This window comes from Phacochoerus africanus, chromosome 3 (assembly GCF_016906955.1).
Source record: "Phacochoerus africanus isolate WHEZ1 chromosome 3, ROS_Pafr_v1, whole genome shotgun sequence".
NCBI lineage: Eukaryota > Metazoa > Chordata > Mammalia > Artiodactyla > Suidae > Phacochoerus > Phacochoerus africanus.
The window spans coordinates 29,419,267-29,437,375 of record NC_062546.1 but is presented as its reverse complement, the minus strand read 5'-3'; the positions used below and the strand labels follow the sequence as shown (position 1 = coordinate 29,437,375).

General features: G+C 42.4%; 1 protein-coding gene across 2 annotated transcripts; it reads left to right on the top strand.

Annotated features, from left to right (window-relative positions):
- Positions 1-983: 983 nt before the first annotated feature.
- On the top strand, positions 984-17,385 carry LOC125122734 (signal-regulatory protein beta-1-like). 2 transcript variants are annotated; one of them, XM_047771441.1, is made up of 6 exons: positions 984-1,138; positions 3,059-3,421; positions 11,281-11,595; positions 14,285-14,596; positions 15,159-15,270; positions 15,703-17,385. In XM_047771441.1, exons 1-6 carry the CDS (start codon positions 1,066-1,068, stop codon positions 15,776-15,778), a joined length of 1,251 nt encoding a protein of 416 aa, XP_047627397.1. In that variant the 5' UTR covers positions 984-1,065; the 3' UTR covers positions 15,779-17,385. The 2 variants fall into 2 exon arrangements, with proteins under 2 accessions (XP_047627397.1, XP_047627396.1); XM_047771440.1 differs by having other exon boundaries at positions 3,023-3,421.
- The last annotated feature ends 724 nt before the right edge of the window (positions 17,386-18,109 follow it).

The window sequence follows — 18,109 nt, the reverse complement described above, 5'->3', positions numbered from 1 at the left end:
CAGGGAAACTTTCTTAGGTGAGGGAAATAGAATAAGTTCTCAAGGGAAGAGAGAATTTGTCATATGACAAAACACTCTAATCTCAGCACTTTCACCACTGCAACCTGGGGTCAATTCCTGGTCTGGGAACTAAGATCCCACATCAAGCCACTGGACACCACCCAAATATATATATATATATATTATACATATAATATATTTTTTTAAAAAAGGAACTATCTAATCCTATCTCTGACTCCCTCTCTTGTTCTTCCCCTTCTTCTTAGCAACGTACACTCATTTACTAGAAGGATGACAGCAGTGTAACTGAGCCATAGAAGGCAGTGTCTGGCATGGATCCCATAGAAGGGAGTAGCTCACAGATAAGAGGATCTGAACACAATCTTGTGCACAAACTGTTGCTGCTCAGAAGAAAAGATGAGGCGCTTTCTAGATGTAAGAATTTTCCTTGATCAACCCCTCCTTCTGACCAGAGCTGGCCCCAGACCAAGGCAAACATAGAGGTTCCCCTTCCCCTCCCGGCCGTTGTAATGTTGTAATGTTTTCCCAGCAGATGAATCTGCTGAGGCCCCTCCCCATCCCTCACAGCCCTCCTCCATCCTCTAAAACAACAACAGTCGTGCTTCCTCTCCAGAGATCTAAAGCCACAACCTCACCCAAAGCCACAGCCACTGCAGTGCACTCTCAAAGCCAAGGGTTCCCATTAGATGTGGCTCAATTTTATCAGTGACATCTCTGAAGTGGGAAGAATAGGGCCCCCCTCCCTTGAGGCCTCATTCCCAGGGGCTCTCCTTCTGAGCAGCTGTGCAGTTCACCGAGCACAGTTGTTGAACTCTCCCACAAGACTGAGAAACCCTTAGAGCCGTAATCTCTTATACTTTGTGTCTGATTCCTCTTTCACGATCTAGAAGCAGGAACTGCCAAAATCCCACAGCCCTTGCCACCCATCATAGTCACTTCCTCTTATATTAGGGAGACGGAAGCTTCACTTCTCACCGCGGAGCACAGAGTTTCCAGGCTCTCTAGGACAACATTCAGAAAGAGCAGGTTCCAGGAGCCACCAAGATGCCTGTCCCTGCCTCCCCATCCAACCTGCCTCTGCCGTCCGTGATGCTGCCTCTGCTGCTGGGACTCACAGGTGAGCACCATGCCTTGAGCACCAGCCCTCAGATACCCCTGTGCAGGGATGCTTACCTGAGTTTGGCAATGGTACCACCCCCCCACCTGCAGCGAGGCCAATGGATCTCTGTTCCAAGGCCTCTTTCTTTTCTGCCTCTTTCTCTTCAAAATATTTTTCTAAATGTTCTCCTTTACAACAAGGATATCCTAAACAATTTCCCCCAGCATTCTTTTTTTTTTTTAAGGGCCTCACCTGTCACCTACGGAGGTTCCCAGGCTAGGGGATGAATCGGAGCTGCAGCTGCCGGCCTACACCACAGCCACAGCAACACCAGATCCAAGCCATGTCTGCGACTTATACCACAGCTCATGGCAAAGCCAGATCCTTAACCCAATGAGCGAGGCCAGGGATTGAACCTCCACCCTCATGGATGCCAGTCAGATCCATTTCCACTGAACCATGACAGGAACTCCCTCCCCCAGCATTCTTATTATTTACAGAGATCTACTTCTCTCCAGTGCAGGTCCAGACAGGATTTAGTCCACCCAGGCATTTCTCAGTGACAGGGGTTCCTAGTCACTCCTCAGCTCCCATATCCCTGACATCCTGTGAAAGATCCATGATCCTCTATGGCTTTACCTGAAGGAATGGGTACCATCCTAGGGAGGAAGTGGAGATGTGACAAGTGAGCCTTCTGTCCTGCTAATGACCATAGAACCTGGGAATCAGGGCTGCTTAAACTGAGATGAAGATAAATGGATGGATAGATAGATAGATAGATAGACCACAACTACAAATGCAACATAGAACTATTAGAAAAAACTGGCACGTGGTACTTTTTAGACTGTTAAGTCTCCGAGAATCTCAGATTCTTAGGATTATATTCTTAATATGGGGATTATACCTGCCTGTTCACTTTCATTTCCCTAGATATGACCCCAGACCCAGGCAGGCTGGTGAGACACCCCTCCCTTCCCAGCAGTGTTATCATCTTAGTTGAGAGGTCAACCTACAAGTGGTTAAAAGCATAGATATATTTTGAAACCAATATGCCAGTGTTTGAATTCAAGTTCCATCACTTATAACATGTTTGACATTGTGCAGAAACACAGAGAAGCTTAGTAAGAAGTTTAGGAGTTCCCGTCATGGCACAGTGGTAACAAATCTGACTAGGAACCATGAGGTTGCAGGTTTGATCCCTGGTCTTTCTCAGTGGGTTAAGGATCTGGTGTTGCCGTGAGCTGTGGTGTCGTTTGCAGAAGCGGCTCAGATACGGCATTGCTGTGGCTCTGGAGTAGGCCGGCAGCTATAGCTCTGATTTGACCCCTAGCCTGGGAACCTCCCTATGCCATGGGTGCAGCCCTAAAAAGCAAAAAAAAAAAAAAAGGAAGAAGAAGAAGTTTAGTAACTTCTCTTTGCCCCTGTTGTCTTGTTGAAAAATTCTTTACTAACAGGATTATGGTGAAAATTAAGGAAACTAATTATATTAAATTAGTTAATATATCCAAGTGTTTTGAGTGATGCGTGGCACACACCAGCTTCTATAGAAGCTCTGACTCATTCCCTCCAGGATTTAGTTAATGCAAATATGAACACATAAAAATGATCTCACTGTTTCTGGCATTACAACATTCATTCTGGGTCCTTGACAAGCCAGTGTCTTCATTTAAAACTCACAGCAGACATGAAAAACGGGAATGATCCAATATGCTTCATAGAAAAGGAAACCAAATAAAAGGGAAGGGGCTTCTCAGAATCTTCAGGCTTGTTAGTGCTGGAGTCAGGCTATGTGCCCACATCAGCCTGCTTCCCCGGGCCAGGGGCGTCCCCTTGGCTCCAGTTCTGGGTGTCTTTTTAAAGTTCTCAGTTTCAACAAATCTCAAGAGAAGTCCCCTGGGCCAGCCAGGAGACTTGGAACTGCTTTGTGTTTCCCTCCAGGAGCAGCAGGTGAGGAGGGGATGCAGGTGCTTCAGCCTGAGAGGTCCATGTCTGTCGCACCTGGAGAGACGACCACTCTGCCCTGCACTGTGACCTCCCTGATCCCCACTGGGCCCTTCAAGTGGTTCAAGGGGACAGGACCAGCCCGGGAGTTAATCTACGATTTCAAAGGAGATCGGAGCCACTTCCCCCGAGTAACAAATGCTTCAGATACCACAAGGAGAGACAACAAGGAGTTTTCCATCCGTATCCGGAATATCACCCCTGCAGACGCCGGGACCTACTACTGTGTGAAGTTCCGGAGAGAGAGCCCTGTGGACGTGGAGTTTAGGTCTGGGCCAGGCACCCGGCTGTTTGTGCGTAGTAAGTCCAGATCCCTGAAAACGCAGACCTCTGTTTTAAAACAATCACAACCTCCAGTCTTTTAGCCCAAGGTTCCTGCATTGTTAGCCCTTGGATCAAGTTTGAGGATAAAAGATGGGGACAGTGAGAAGTCACAGGAAAAAGAAGAGTAAACGTAATCTCAGGGACACATCAGTACAATCCTAACCCTTTAGAATATTGCAGGTTTCGAAGGCCACGAAAAAGACTTATAAACAAAGTGGATAAAAGTATAGACTCTAGGTCCAAATAGCCTGGGTTCGACTTCTAGTTCTGCCATTAACAAGCTGTGTGACTTCATTAACTTGCTAAAGTACTCTGTCCCTCAATATCCTCTTCTAAAAGATAGGGAAAGGAGTTCTGTCATGGCTCAGTGGGTTAAGAACCCAGTGTAGTTCCGGGAGGATGTGGGTTCAATCCCTGGCCTTACTCAGTGGATTAACGATCTCACATTGCCACAAGCTGTGGCGTACGTTGCAGATGCATCTCAGATCCTGCATTGCTGTGGCTGTGACATAGGCCTCACCTGCACCTCTGATTCAACCCCTAGCCCAGGCACTTCCATATGCCACAGGTGCGGCTGTAAAAATTTTTTTTAATTAAAAAAATAAATAAATAAATAAATAAATGGAAGAGAGGGAAAAAAACTGTACTTACTTTGTGGATTTGTTGTGAGGACTATAAATTTAAATGTGTTTATAAATGTTAGGTACTTAGAAGAGTACCTGTAACATAAGAAATATTATATTACTGTATATTGTCAGTTTTCAGGATTTAAAACTAATCAGACTTAAAAATACATTCTTAACAGCACGGAATCATATATTACACAGAAACAAAGACTAATAGAATTATTGAGGCAGAAAATTATAATCACTTTTTTTGGCCACGCCCATGGCACAATGGAAGTTCCTAGGCCAGGGATTGAACTCAAGCTACAGCAGTGCTAACTCCAGATATTTAACTGCTAGGCCACCAGGGAAATCCTAAATATCATCTTTTTATGTAGAATATGTAATTTTTATATTTCTTAAGTTTTGTTCTGGATTTCTATAAGTCCTGCACATTCTTGGATTTGGTCCTGACTAATAGAATCATGGCTAAAGACCAACCCTGCAAAACTCTGAATATTATCCATCCATTAAAGGAAACCCTGGGAAGTGGAGCGATTAGTTCAAGCCTGTTGGTTGACAAAGAAATGAGTATAATGTTTTTGATATTGAAAAATTAGTTTGAAAATTTACTCTAATAGGAACATAGCAACATACATCAATAGACTTTTTGACTCTTTAAAAGTTTGGCATCTTAGGATCATGGAGAAACAAAGACAACGGCAGGTAGTATTTGGGGACAAAGAGAGGATCACATGGTTTTCAAGAAAGCAAATTATATGTGGGCAATTTGAATGAGATCAGCAAGAAATTTCCAAGGACAAAATTGAAAACTAGAATGTAAGGAGCACTGCCTTCAAAATTCTTAGGGAATCTGATTTCCAACCTAAAATTCTACATGCAGCCAATTTGTCAAGTTTGTAAGTTCCTAGAACTACATTTCATTCACCTTTTTTGTTTTACCAGGAAGAGTTAAACAATGACAAGGTAAGGAGTTCCTGTTGTGGCTCAGCAGGTTAAGAACCCCATGTGGTCTCCATGAGAATGTGGGTTCAACCTGTGACCTTGTTCAGTAGGTTAAAGATACAGCATTGCTGCAAGCTGCAGCACAGGTCACAGACGAGGCTCGGATCCACTGTTGCTGCGGCTATTGCATAGGCTGCAGCTACAGCTCCAATTCAGCCCCTAGCCAGGGAAATTCCATATGCCATATGTGTGGCTGTAAAAAGAAAAAAAAAAGGCAAGAATGGGAAGCAGGAACAGGAGATTGGAGATCCCAAGATAGGAGCTGTGCAGGAGGCATAGGAATGGCCATAGGGTCATTCCAGACCAAGAGGACTGAGGGCTTTTAGAAGGACATCTCAAAAAGATAAAATTGCTAGAATATTAAATCATTTACAAACTCATACTCACCATTTCCAATATTATTTAACATTGCATTAAAGCATAAGCCAATGCTTTTAAAAAGAAGAAAGCAATAAAAAGCAAATGAATTATAAAGAAAATGGGAAAACTCTATGGCACCTGGAAAACTTAAGAGATCAACATTAAATTTTACAATCTATAAGATAATTTAGTAATTTAGCAAGTTATAAAATCAACAAACGAAAATCAAAAACTTTCATATATACAAACAAAGATAGTAAGAAGATATAGTAGAAAGGACAAGCACATATACGGTAGCAAATTTTAATTAAATTAAATTATTAGGTCAACTTCCACCAAAACTGTAATAGGGACTGGATTGACTTACCCACTAAAAATCTAGGCAAACTATATGAAATAGTGGTTGACAAGATGTTGGATACCAGGCAACAAACAAGGGTGATCTCTGGGAAATAAGGAACAAATGAAGTGAGACCCAAAACTGCCTCCAGCTTACACGCTGAGAAAGCTTGCAGACCACCGTGCAGGAAGAGAGAACTCAGATGGAGCCTGGAGAGCTCCCGAGTTGATAAGAAGGAGCTAGAAATCCAAGGAGGGAAAGGTGGTGGAATTTTCAGTGGAGCTCCAAAGGGGAGAGAGATACACAAAGAGCAAAATCCAAAGTACTTGAGCATGACCTTGAGGGAAAGAACTCTGGAGCTCACCTAAGACCAAGAACAGTGCTGTTCTCATCAACCTGAGGGGAAAATCTCATAATTTGGGTGTATCTGGGAGAATACAAAGGGTTCTGCTGCAGTAGAGGTAAAAGAATAAACTCTAAGAGTTTCGTTGTGGCTTAGTGGGTTAAGATCCCAACACAGTGTCTGTGAGGATGCAGATTCAATGGGTTAAGAATTCGGCATTGCCGCAAGCTGTGGCATAATCTCAGATGTGGCTCAGATACGGCATTGTTGTGACTGTGGCATAGGCTGGCAGACACAGCTCTGGTTCAACCCCGTAGCCTGGGGACTTCCATATGCTGCAGGTGCAGCCTTAAAATAAATAAATAAATACATACATACATACCTACATACATACATACATAAATAAGGAAAAAAAGAATTAACTGTACGCTAAAAAATGCTGTGATTCAGCACCACAAACCATAAATACAACGTATGAAAATGTCAAACTGTTTCCAGGTAATTTAACCATTCCCAAAACAATTTTGAGCATGTTTAATACAATACAAAATATCCAATATCCAACAAAGTGAAACTCACAACATCTGGTATGCAATAAAACATGGCCAGGCAAGAAAAAGACAGGAAAATATGAGAGAAAAATTTATAATGAGAAAAATCAATCATTTGAAAACCAACCAGAAAAGACAGATGATTAGGATAGAAAATAGATGAGTTGGGATTAATTGGAGGTAAGACATTGAGAAAAAAATTAATGAACTAAAAGACACAGCAATTGAAACAATCAGGAGTTCCTGTCGTGGCGCAGTGGTTAACGAATCCGACTAGGAACCATGAGGTTGCAGGTTTGATCCCTGGCCTCGCTCAGTGGGTTAAGGATCCAGCGTTGCCGTGAACTGTGATGTAAGTTGCAGATGGGGCTCAGATCCCCAGTTGCTGTGGCCCTGGCGTAGGCTGGCAGCTACAGCTTGGATTAGACCCCTAGCCTGGGAACCTCTATATGCCATATGAGTGGCCCTAGGAAAAAAATAAAAAGAAAGCAAGTAGGAGTTCCCGTCGTGGCGCAGTGGTTAACGAATCCGACTAGGAACCACGAGGTTGCGGGTTCCGTCCCTGCCCTTGCTCAGTGGGTTAACGATCCAGCGTTGCTGTGAGCTGTGGTGTAGGTTGCAGACGCGGCTCGGATCCAGCGTTGCTGTGGCTCTGGTGTAGGCCGGTGGCTGCAGCTCCGATTCAACCCCTAGCCTGGGAACCTCCATATGCCGCGGGAGTGGCCCAAGAAATAGCAAAAAAAGACCAAAAAAAAGAAAGAAAGAAAGAAACAATCAATAGGCCAGACCCCACACTGACTGCACTGAGGAATCCTACTAAACATTTAAGGAAGAAATGCTAACAATTCTATATATATTATTCCAGACAATTCAAGAGGAAGTAATGCTTCCCAATCAATTTTTAGGTCCAACATTATTCTGGTACTAAAACTAGATAATATCCCTCATGAACATAGAATTATTATGAAGCTACCATAATCATACAGTAAACTACTGGCATCAAGATAGACTAGAAGATCAATGGAACAGCACAAAGATTCCAGAAATAAACCCATACATATTTTCAATCAATTTCTTTAGAACAAAAAGTAGGGATCACTCCTGGGCATATATTCAGAGAAAACTATTATTAGAAAAGATACATGTACCCCAATGTTCCTTGCAGCACTATTTACAATAGCCAAGATTTGGGAGCAACTTAAATATCCATTGACAGATGAATGGATAAAGAAGATGTGGCATGTATATAATATATACAACATATATACAATGGAATATTACTTAGCCATAAAAAAGAATGAAATATTGCCATTTGCAGTAACATGGATGGACCTAGAGATTATCATACTAAGTGAAGTAAACCAGACAAAGACATATACCATGATATCATTTACATGTGGAATCTTAAAAAGATGCAAATGTACTTATTTACAAAACAAAAATGGACCACAGACATAGAAAACAAACTTACGGTTACCAAGAGGGAAAGAGAGAAGGGCTGAGATAAATTAGGGGTTTGAGATTAACATATACATACAAAATAGATAACCAAAAAGGACCTACTCTATAGCACAAGGAACTATACTCAATATTTTATAATAACTTCTAAGGGAAAAAATTTAAAAAAGAAATTGTGTGTGTGTGTGTGTGTGTGTGTGTGTGTGTACATATATATAATATATACTTCAACTTTTAATCTATAAATACTTTTTTTTTTGTCTTTTCTAGGGCCGCATCCGCAGCATATGGAGATTCCCAGGCTAGGGGTCTAATCGGAGCTGTAGCTGCCAGCCTACACCAGAGCCACAGCAACTTGGGATCTGAGCCCCATCTGCGACCTACACCACAGCTCATGGCAACACCAGACCTTTAAGCTACTGAGCGAGGCCAGGGATTGAACCCACAACCTCATGGTTCCTAGTCGGATTCGTTAACCACTGGGCCATGATGGGAACTCCAAATAATTACATTTTAAGAGGTAAGGGGAGTAAATAAGTAATAACTGTGTTGATGTCCTTAGAAACTGGGATTTTCAGTATGAGAACCAGATACAGAGTTTAAAAACTGCATTATTAAAATTTAATTAGAACTATGAGCATTAATCCATTCAATTGTCTTTCTCAAAAAAAAAACAAACAAACAAACTTAACCCCCCTGCCCATCATAATGACCCAGTAGCAACCCAGTTAATGAACACCACTGGTACATAGATTAGAATCTCTAAATAGCAATAACACTAAAAAGAACCAAGGCTCCATAGGGAAATGACTGATTCCAGATCTTGAACAGGAAATGTCCAAGCAAAATGAGCTTGGAGTATTTTTTTATACAGAAGCAAGGAAGCAATATCAATTGAAGTTATGTAAAATGAATCAGGAAATAATTTTTTTTCTTTTGTCTTTTTAGGGCTGCACCTTCAGCATATGGAAGTTCCCAGGCTAGGGGTCAAAACGGAGCTACAGCTGCTGGCTGACGCCTCAGCCACAGCAACACAGGATCTGAGCTGCATCTACAACCTACACCACAGCTCACAGCAATGCCAAATCCTTAACCCACTGAGCAAGGCCAGGGATCAAACCCACGTCCTCATGGATACTAGTTGGGTTCGTTAACCCCTGAGCCACTACTGGGAACTCCACAGGAACTAATTTAAAGGAGGCTTCCAAAGATGGGACAATGTATGAAAAAAAAAGAAAAAATTGGGCTAGTGGAGAACTTTATATAGATGGATTGAGCTGGTGGCACCCAAAGCCACTAGTCAATCTGAACACCGTGAAAAGAGAGACAGCCTTATATCACATGCCTCAACATAATGCAACCGGAAGTTGTCAGAACCGCATATGAACGATTCTTGACAAAATTATGAACCTGCTTCTAATCAACTAGATCCTCTAGCTCCATCTACTGGCAATACAGGGAGAAAGGGTCTTGTTAAAGGACACCACAGGAACATAGCCAGAATGTGGGAAATTCTGCAGGTTTTGTCCTGCAGATTGGGTGTTTTCAGCAAATAATTCTTAAAAATAAGATGGTGGGGGAACTCCTTTAGCTCAAAAGAATGTTAAAAGACATAATAACAAAATGTAACATACGGATCTTATTTGCATCCTGATTCAAAGAAGCTGTTTGTAAAATGGTATTTGGGAGACAAACCGGAAAGTTTAAATGCTGACAAATATTAGATGACATTAGGGAATTACTGTGAAGTTTTAAGTTTGATAATAGCATTTTATTACATTCTTTAAAAGAATTCTTAACTCTTAGATATACATGTTGAGGTAATTGTGAGTGAAATGATTAGCAGTGTCTTTAAGATAATCCAACAGATGGTAGGGCAGTAAAGATGAAACAAGATTGGCTATTAAAGTCTCAATGATGAGTACTTCCTATTTTTATGTGTTTTTACAAATTATGGTGATAAACAATGAGTTTTTTTAATACAAGCCTATACAGCCCCTGCAAAGTCTTTTATGCATTTCCAGGTATACATGTACCCCAAACTGAAGTCCACTGTAATAGTGTTTTCAAAAATACTGGGAAGAATTACACCCATCTGGCAGGATTTGAGGAATGAAGTTTTCATAGGTTTCTAGAACATTAAACCAATGAAAAGAATGAGAAACTTAATTTCCAGGAAAACTAAAAGCTGTAAAAGAAAGAAAATATAATCATGACTTCTTATATGACCCAGTTGTGAACAATGCTTCTTTGGCCATAATGATATAAGTGCTGAATCCTAATAAAATCAGAGTTGAATGCATCCATGCTAGAAGGATGTGAATGGAAGAGTGAATGACAGATGGAGGCAGATGTAAGAGAGCTAACTCACTATCTCCCATAGTAGGTCTATTCATGATACATAACACTGAGAGATAAATAATAATATAAGAAGGTTACCTAGCAACACAGAGAGAAATGTCCAAAAAATCAACTAAAGTACTTTAAAAGTAGTTGACCCCTAATTTTTGCAAGAAAAGGAAGTTACGACTCCGGTACTTTCCACTACACACCTTAGATGACTTTTAACACAATGTACTTTGGGGAACAAAAGAAAGGGGAGGGAAAAGGAATGACATGGTTGAATCTGCATGCTCGCATGATCACCACAGCCTGGTACTTCAGTGTACATGCAAAGGTTGAGAAGCAAGTTAGTGAGACCAGCAGAAAAACTGTTATGATAAGAAGAGTCATAATAGGAGTTCCCGTCGTGACTCAGTGGTTAAGGAATCCGACTGGGAACCACGAGGTTGTGGGTTGGATTGCTGGCCTCGCTCAGTGGGTTAAGGATCCAGTGTTGCCATGAGCTGTGGTGTAGGTCGCAGATGCGGCTCAGATCCCGTGTTGCTGTGGCTCTGGCATAGGCCAGCAGCTACAGCTCCGATTAGACCCCTAGCCTGGGAACCTCCATGTGCCGCAGGAGCGGCCCTAGAAAAGGCGAAAAGACCAAAAAAAAAAAAGAGTCATAATAAAAAATGAATATGAGAAAACTGAACCTGAGATGCAGTGGGGAGAGTTCTTGCTGGATGAACCATAAGGGCTGGTTTTGCCCTGGAAAATAACTTGTCATCTTCCCTTCTCTCCTTTCTCTCTCCATCTTGCCTTGATCAAAGCTAAGCCATCTCTTCCAAAGATTTCTACCTCCTCCAACCCAGCCCGCCCAGGCCAGATAGTGAATCTCACCTGTGTAGCAGCTGGCTTCTTTCCCCAAAATATATCTCTCAAATGGTTTGAAAATGGCATGGAGCTTCTAGCCCATCAGAGCCACATCCTGCCACGTGGAGAAGCTTTCTCCTACACCATCATCAGCAACATCCTGGTGACCCTTGCCTTGACTTCACTCTACTCCCAGGTCACCTGCCAAGTGGTTCACAGTGAATTGCAGCACCCCCTCAGTGGCCATCTGAATATCTCCACATTCCTTCAAGGTAAGGACCCCACCTACACACCCACATGGCCAAACCTAAGTGACCTCTACCTATTCCCCGTTTGGAACACCTCACCTGAATCTTCCTATTCATTCTTCGCCAAAACCCACATGAGGTGGGTACAAGTTCCCCTATCTTATGTAACCATCCTATTTCCTTTAATGCCATGATCAAGACCTTTTCTTTCAGAGCTTTCTTCCCTCCATTGTATTTGGGAGGTAGGAGTTCATTCATTCATTCATTAACAAGTATTAATTGATTATCTGCTGTGTGGTGGCATTATTCTAGGAACTGGGGCTTCCATGATAAACAGAACAGACTTGATTCTTCCTCACTGAGTTGACTGTCCTGTGAGTCCCATCAAACAAGAAGTAATGACTTGTGACATTTGCTAGGATAGAAAAGAACAGGGTACTGAAATAGATGAAAACAGCAGACATCTAGTTGACGAGGAAATGTCTTTTTGAAGAAGTGATGATGAAGCCAAGTCATGAAAGATGAAAAAGAGTCAGCCAAGCAGAGTAGAGCCTTCCAGGTAGAGGAAACGGAATGTGCAAGACACTGTGGTGCAGTGGGGTGAAGCATAAGACACACTTGAGGAGCAGAGGGGATCCCACAAGTGGTGGATCTTAGTGAGAAAAGAAGTGCATGATAAAGGAGATGACGGGGAAGGCAGGATGGGGACCAGATCACACAGGGCTCCTAGGCCACAGCAAGGAAGTTTCTCCCACTTGGACCCTCCACATGGACTCCTAAACCCTTGTCCAGACCACCATGTCTCTACTGCTTTGCTGCCAGTACACCACCTTTGAAACCCACCCTGGCTCCAAGGGAGAGAACAGTGCAGGAAAGGCTATGCCCCCACCTTTCTTGCTGTGACCTCATAAAGACAAATCTATTACTGTAATGTCAGACTTTGCATCTCAACTTGCTCTACATGTGCTTAAATAGTCACTCGGGACATAACTCCTGGGGTATCACAAATGTTACATCACTCTGGAAATATTCCATGGAAAAATAACATCATAGTGATTTGATTTCCACCATCACCCACTTTGACAAACAAGACAAAGTCATCCTTCATAACCAGAATTTTTATCAATCCTTTTTCTTCCTAAATTCGCATTTCCATTCTAATTCCTATGGAGAACTTTATCTTAGGATAGCATATTTTATATGTGAAATTCTTTTATGGACCAGAACATTAACATATCATAGAGAACTATGTGAACACAGAGAACCACCAAAAAAAGTCTATAAATTAAATTTATTTGATTTTTCCTTAGGAACTAAGGGTCTCACTGTTTAAAAAATATTTTGGATTAAAGTGCATAATTGATCAAAAACAATCTAGATATATGGTAAATTATTGTAACATAATTATTAGAATAACAAAGTTATATCAGAAAGGTGGTTCAGTGGGAGATGGAAGAGCTTGTGAAGCTTTTTTTTTTTTTTTTTGGTAAAGATGGAAAGGGAGAATTGAGAAACAGGAGGCAGGAGAGGGGTCTGGCTCTACTGTGCAATTTTAGGAAAGAGTCATATGAGGGTTCAGGATATGGCAGTTGATTGTATGAAACAATCTCTGTATTTACTCTTTAGGGTGTCATTATGGGCCCCAGGGTACCTGTAGCAGCAGTAAGTATAGACAGTCTTCAAAGTGGCTATGAATTAGGCTTCATTTCATCTACATTGCCCCTACTCACCAGGGTCACCTTTCTGTCCTTGGAATGTGCTAGGCTTCACCTCAAGGCCACGGCCGATGCCCTTCCCTTTGCTTGAGATGCACTTTCCCACACACAGCCAACCTCAGTGCCCGCCCACCTTCCTCTTGCCCTCCTCCAGCCTCTTTGCCTAATGGTCCGGTTACCAGGGCTGCATACTTTATCCCAAAGTTATTCCTATATTCTAAACTTATTCCAAATCTTCAAAATTGCTCACATATGCTGTAGTTTAGGAAATTCAGACAGGGCCCATAGTGATGGCTTTCTGCTCCATTACATCTAGGACCTCAGCTGGATGATTCAGAGGCTGGGGTCACATGAAGGCTCCATCACTCCTCACACATCTGACCACTTGTGCTGCTTTGAGCTTGGGGCTTTGGTTCTTGACGTGAACCTCTCCTTATCGTCTTTCCACATGGGCTGGCTCGGGCTTCTTGTACCTTGCTGGCTGTGTTCCAAAGGTGAATGTCTCAGGATTCCCAGGTATAAGCCACATCAACTTTTATAACCCAGCCTGAGATATCATACAATGTCACCTCCACTGAACTCTGTTCCTTGTCACAAAATTCTGCCCAGGTTCCAGGGGAGCAGAAATATTCCCCTGCCAATCAGGAGTGGTGAGGTTCTGGATGACCTGGTGGGCTGCTGTAGTCATTTGTGGAAGATACAATCAGCCATACAGAGTTCACACATATTCATCGTTCATATATCTGCACTTTTCCAAAATCCTTCCCTACCCGCCCACCTCCACACCAGATCAGGTGTCCCTACAGGCTTTCATAACCCATATGGGGGTCAGGTAACTGCTCTTCCTTTCCTGCCCCCCACCAAGAGAGGGAGCTCCTAACTGTCTTTGTTCACTGCTGTATCCCAAGAACTGACAGCAATGCCTAGAAAGGTATGGGTGCTCCTTGAGCATCTTTTGCATGAAGGAATAAGTAATGAAGGAAAGGCTGTTGTTGCAGTTGTTCCCACAGTAAATATATCAGCACACCATGTCCCAAGCCTCCAGATGGCCATCCTCACCTGCCACGTGCAGAGGTTTTATCCCAAAAGCATGCAAATCACCTGGCAGGAAAGGAAAGGATGCTTCAGGACCTGTGAAGACTTGACCCCCACCAAGAATCCAGATGGCACATTCAGCCAAGACAGTCATAATCTGGTCAGCATCTCAGAGGACAAAAGTCTGTTCACCTGTCAAGTGTTGTACAAGGCCCAGACACTGGTCCAGACCAGCTTCCAGCTGAGCGAGTTTACAGAACAGCAAACAAGTTTAGGTGAGTAGGGGAATAACAAAGCAGCTAAAGATTTGAACCTGGAGACAGACAGGCCAGGTTCAAATGCTGGCTCTATCATGTTAGTCATGTGTGATCTTGGGAAGGTCACTTCACTTTCTGAAACTCAGTTTCTACATATTTAAAATGAAACAGTAAATATAGCCACCTTTATACGCTGTGATGCCTTAGATTCCAAACAGCAGTAATCACTGCTGTGCCCTGATGACACATCCCTTTTACCAGATATCCTTGTGAAACACCAGCGTAACACATATCTTTCACCAAATCCCACCCAACCTCCCCAAATCCATTCAGATAATACAATTACTGAGCACATATTAGGTACTTTGCTGGGTGCTCTTATTTGATACAAAAATGATCTAAAGAGCATGCTATGATTCCCATTTTAAAGATTATGAAACTGAGGCTCAGAGAGTGAGGTGAGTCCCTCCAAGACCAAGGTGTAATCTTGGTACCTGAGTCCAGAGTGGACTGAACCTGCCTGGTGGTTGAGTGATGGGAATAGGAAGAAGGATTCATCCTGATATCTTCCCATCACCAGGTGCCATAGCATCCAGCTCTCTCTTTGGGACCGTCCTCCTGCTTATCTGGAAGTTGCTTCCCTTGACTATATTTTCCATCATCTATGTCCTTGGGAGGAGCCTCCCTTCCAGGTAAATGGGGGACCCAAGATAAGGGTTGGGCTCCCTGGGTGGGACTCCAGGCTGACAGGGGGTACTATGAGGAGAAGCCATAAGATGCTCCCTCCCAAAGTAGAGTCTCCTCTGCTTCGAAGGTACATTGAATCCAGAGGGTCCTTGAGAGCTGCACCCCAATTCCTACAATCTTGCCTTCCTCCTCTCCCAGCTTAGTCTAAGGATGCACAAAGATGCAGGCTGCTCTGACCTGGGCAGTGGCTAGAGGATATTTATGAGGGAGATAGAGTGGGAGGTGGTACGGAGAGAACACTGATGATGTGGTCTCTGGGGAGCGGTCTGAGAAGAACAAAGGCTTCAGCCCCAGATCCCTGCTTCCTCTACAGGTCTCGAGCACTGCAAGACCCTCTTTAGTGACATAGAACCCTTGTCCTTTCCTGTCTTATTCAGGAGGGCTGATCCAGGAGGACCACTTGCCGAAATGCCTGTAGCCACTACCCCAGCTTCTGCCTCATCAGCCTTCTGACATATGTCCAGCACTGGCTGCCCCTCCTTGTCTCCTGTATCCCCAGAGGAAGTGAGAGTCTCAACTGGGAAATTCAGTAGTGAGAGGTAGGCTCTCGTACCCTACCCAGGAATGAAGCTTCTGCAAACACCTGATCCTGAGCAAGAAACCCAGCAGAGGCAGAATGGGCTCCCAGAGAGAACCATACCTGCAACTCTGAAGGCACTTTCCAGGCTCCTCAAGGAAAACTCGCTATGGGCACCCAACTTCCATGAGACATTTACAGTCTCTTCATTAATGGAAATAAAGGAAACACTAATTGCCAATAAATATAAAGAGATATGCAATCTCATTAGTGATCAGAAAAAGCAAAAGCAAGACCACACTCAAATGACATTTTGTGCCTACTGAAACCACAAAAATATAGAAGCGACTGGGTCTTTATTACATTGATCATGTGCATTTAAATTGGCACAGCTACTTTGGAAAACAGTCTGGAAAGTTTAAGTTGAACATTTATATACCCTATAACCAGGTATTTCCTATTATCCTAAACAAATTCTGGTACATGTACACCAAAAGATGTACACAAATATATACATGGTAGTATGGTTCAAGGTTAGCAAAACCTGAGAACAATCCTAATGCTCACCTACAGAATTATGGGCAAATAAGCCCAATCACAGGATGAAATGATTTGCCACAGTAAATAAATAAATAAATACCACTACACACATTAATATGGATAAATCGTCACAAAAATATCAGATATGCATAAGCCCCCCAATATTTTGTAAAGTATGATATATGATAAAATCATATTTTTTCAAAACGGATGAATGAGCCAAAGATATGAAATAGTAGTTGCTTTGAAGTGGGGAAAGGCCAAGGAATGAGGATGGTGGGCGCGCACAGGTAGGTGTAGGTCATATCAGAATTCGAGATTCTAGTCTGAGTGGTGGCTTCATCAATGTTTACGTCATTTTACACCAAAAAATAAATAGAGAGAATAATAAAAGATCGATGAATTTGTATCTAAATAGATATATATATTGCAGGCCGAAGATTGGAAAGAAGGAAGGGAGGATGGGAGCAATGGGAAAAGGAAGGATAGGTGGATGGATGGAGGGATGGATGGGTGGATGGATAGGTAAATATATTAATAAAAGTGTGCATGGATCTATGATAAGAGTATCATGAAACAATAGTTGTGACTAAATACAATTTTATATACTTAAGATCCAAAGGAAAAAATGAAAGAGCATTACTTAGAGAGCCCCAAATTTCCTATTATGACAATTCTACATAAAGAGGAAAACATAATTTTGGTGCCACTATGGATCTGACACTTCACATGCAGTATCTTATTTCATCTTCATACCAATCCCACAGGTGGGTGCCATTCCCCATTTTACAGATGAGGAATTTGAAGGAACTTAGTGTCACTAAGGTGTCAAATGGCAGAACCAAGAAACTCAGATTTAACCCAGCTATGAACTCACCTCTATCTTGATTTTCTGTAATCCTATCACCACCCAGGAAATATTACTGTCGCTATATTTAAAAATCTATTGAAGCAGCTTGCATGTATATTTTAAAAAGCACTTAAGATAATTTTTAATTTCTGTATTTACTATCCAAGCAAAATAAAATAAAATGAACATAATAAAAAAATAAAAATAAAAAAATAAACCCAGCTATGCTCGGTGCTTTTTTTATTTTTTTTTATTTTTTCTGGTCACCCCTGTAGCATGTGTTTCCAGGGATCAACCAGGGATGAAAACCTCTGCCACAGCCAGCGCTGCAGGGCAATGGGGAATCCTGGAAGAGGGACGGCACAGTATAACAAAACACACAAGATTCCTTACATTTAGAAAGTGGGGGACCAGAAGGCACTCTGTTCTGCAGAACAAAGGCGCCTAGGCTTTAGCCCACGTGACTTTAATTAAGGAAGGTGAAGTATGTAGGTTAGTGAGCAGGAACAGGCATAGGTAATGACAAAGCTATCACTTAGTGAATAACAAAGGAAACTACTAGCAAGGAAATTACTGGTACCTATCTCTAGGACATAGTGCAGCTGCTTATAGAATAGCATGGTTTATGCATAACTCTCTTATCTTGTCTTTGAAGGAGACCCTGTACTTTAGAACTCTGTGTCAGCAGATATTTGCCTTCTGCAGAGTTCAGCAGTTCAGTGGTCTCCAGCAAACCTTGCCACAGCAGCGACCCAAGCCACTGCAGTGACCACACTGGATCCTTAACCCACTGCACCACAAGGGAACTCGCTCAGTGTTTCAAGGAGGCACACTGTGTACAGTTCTAGAGACAGACAGGGAGATATTGACCCCACCC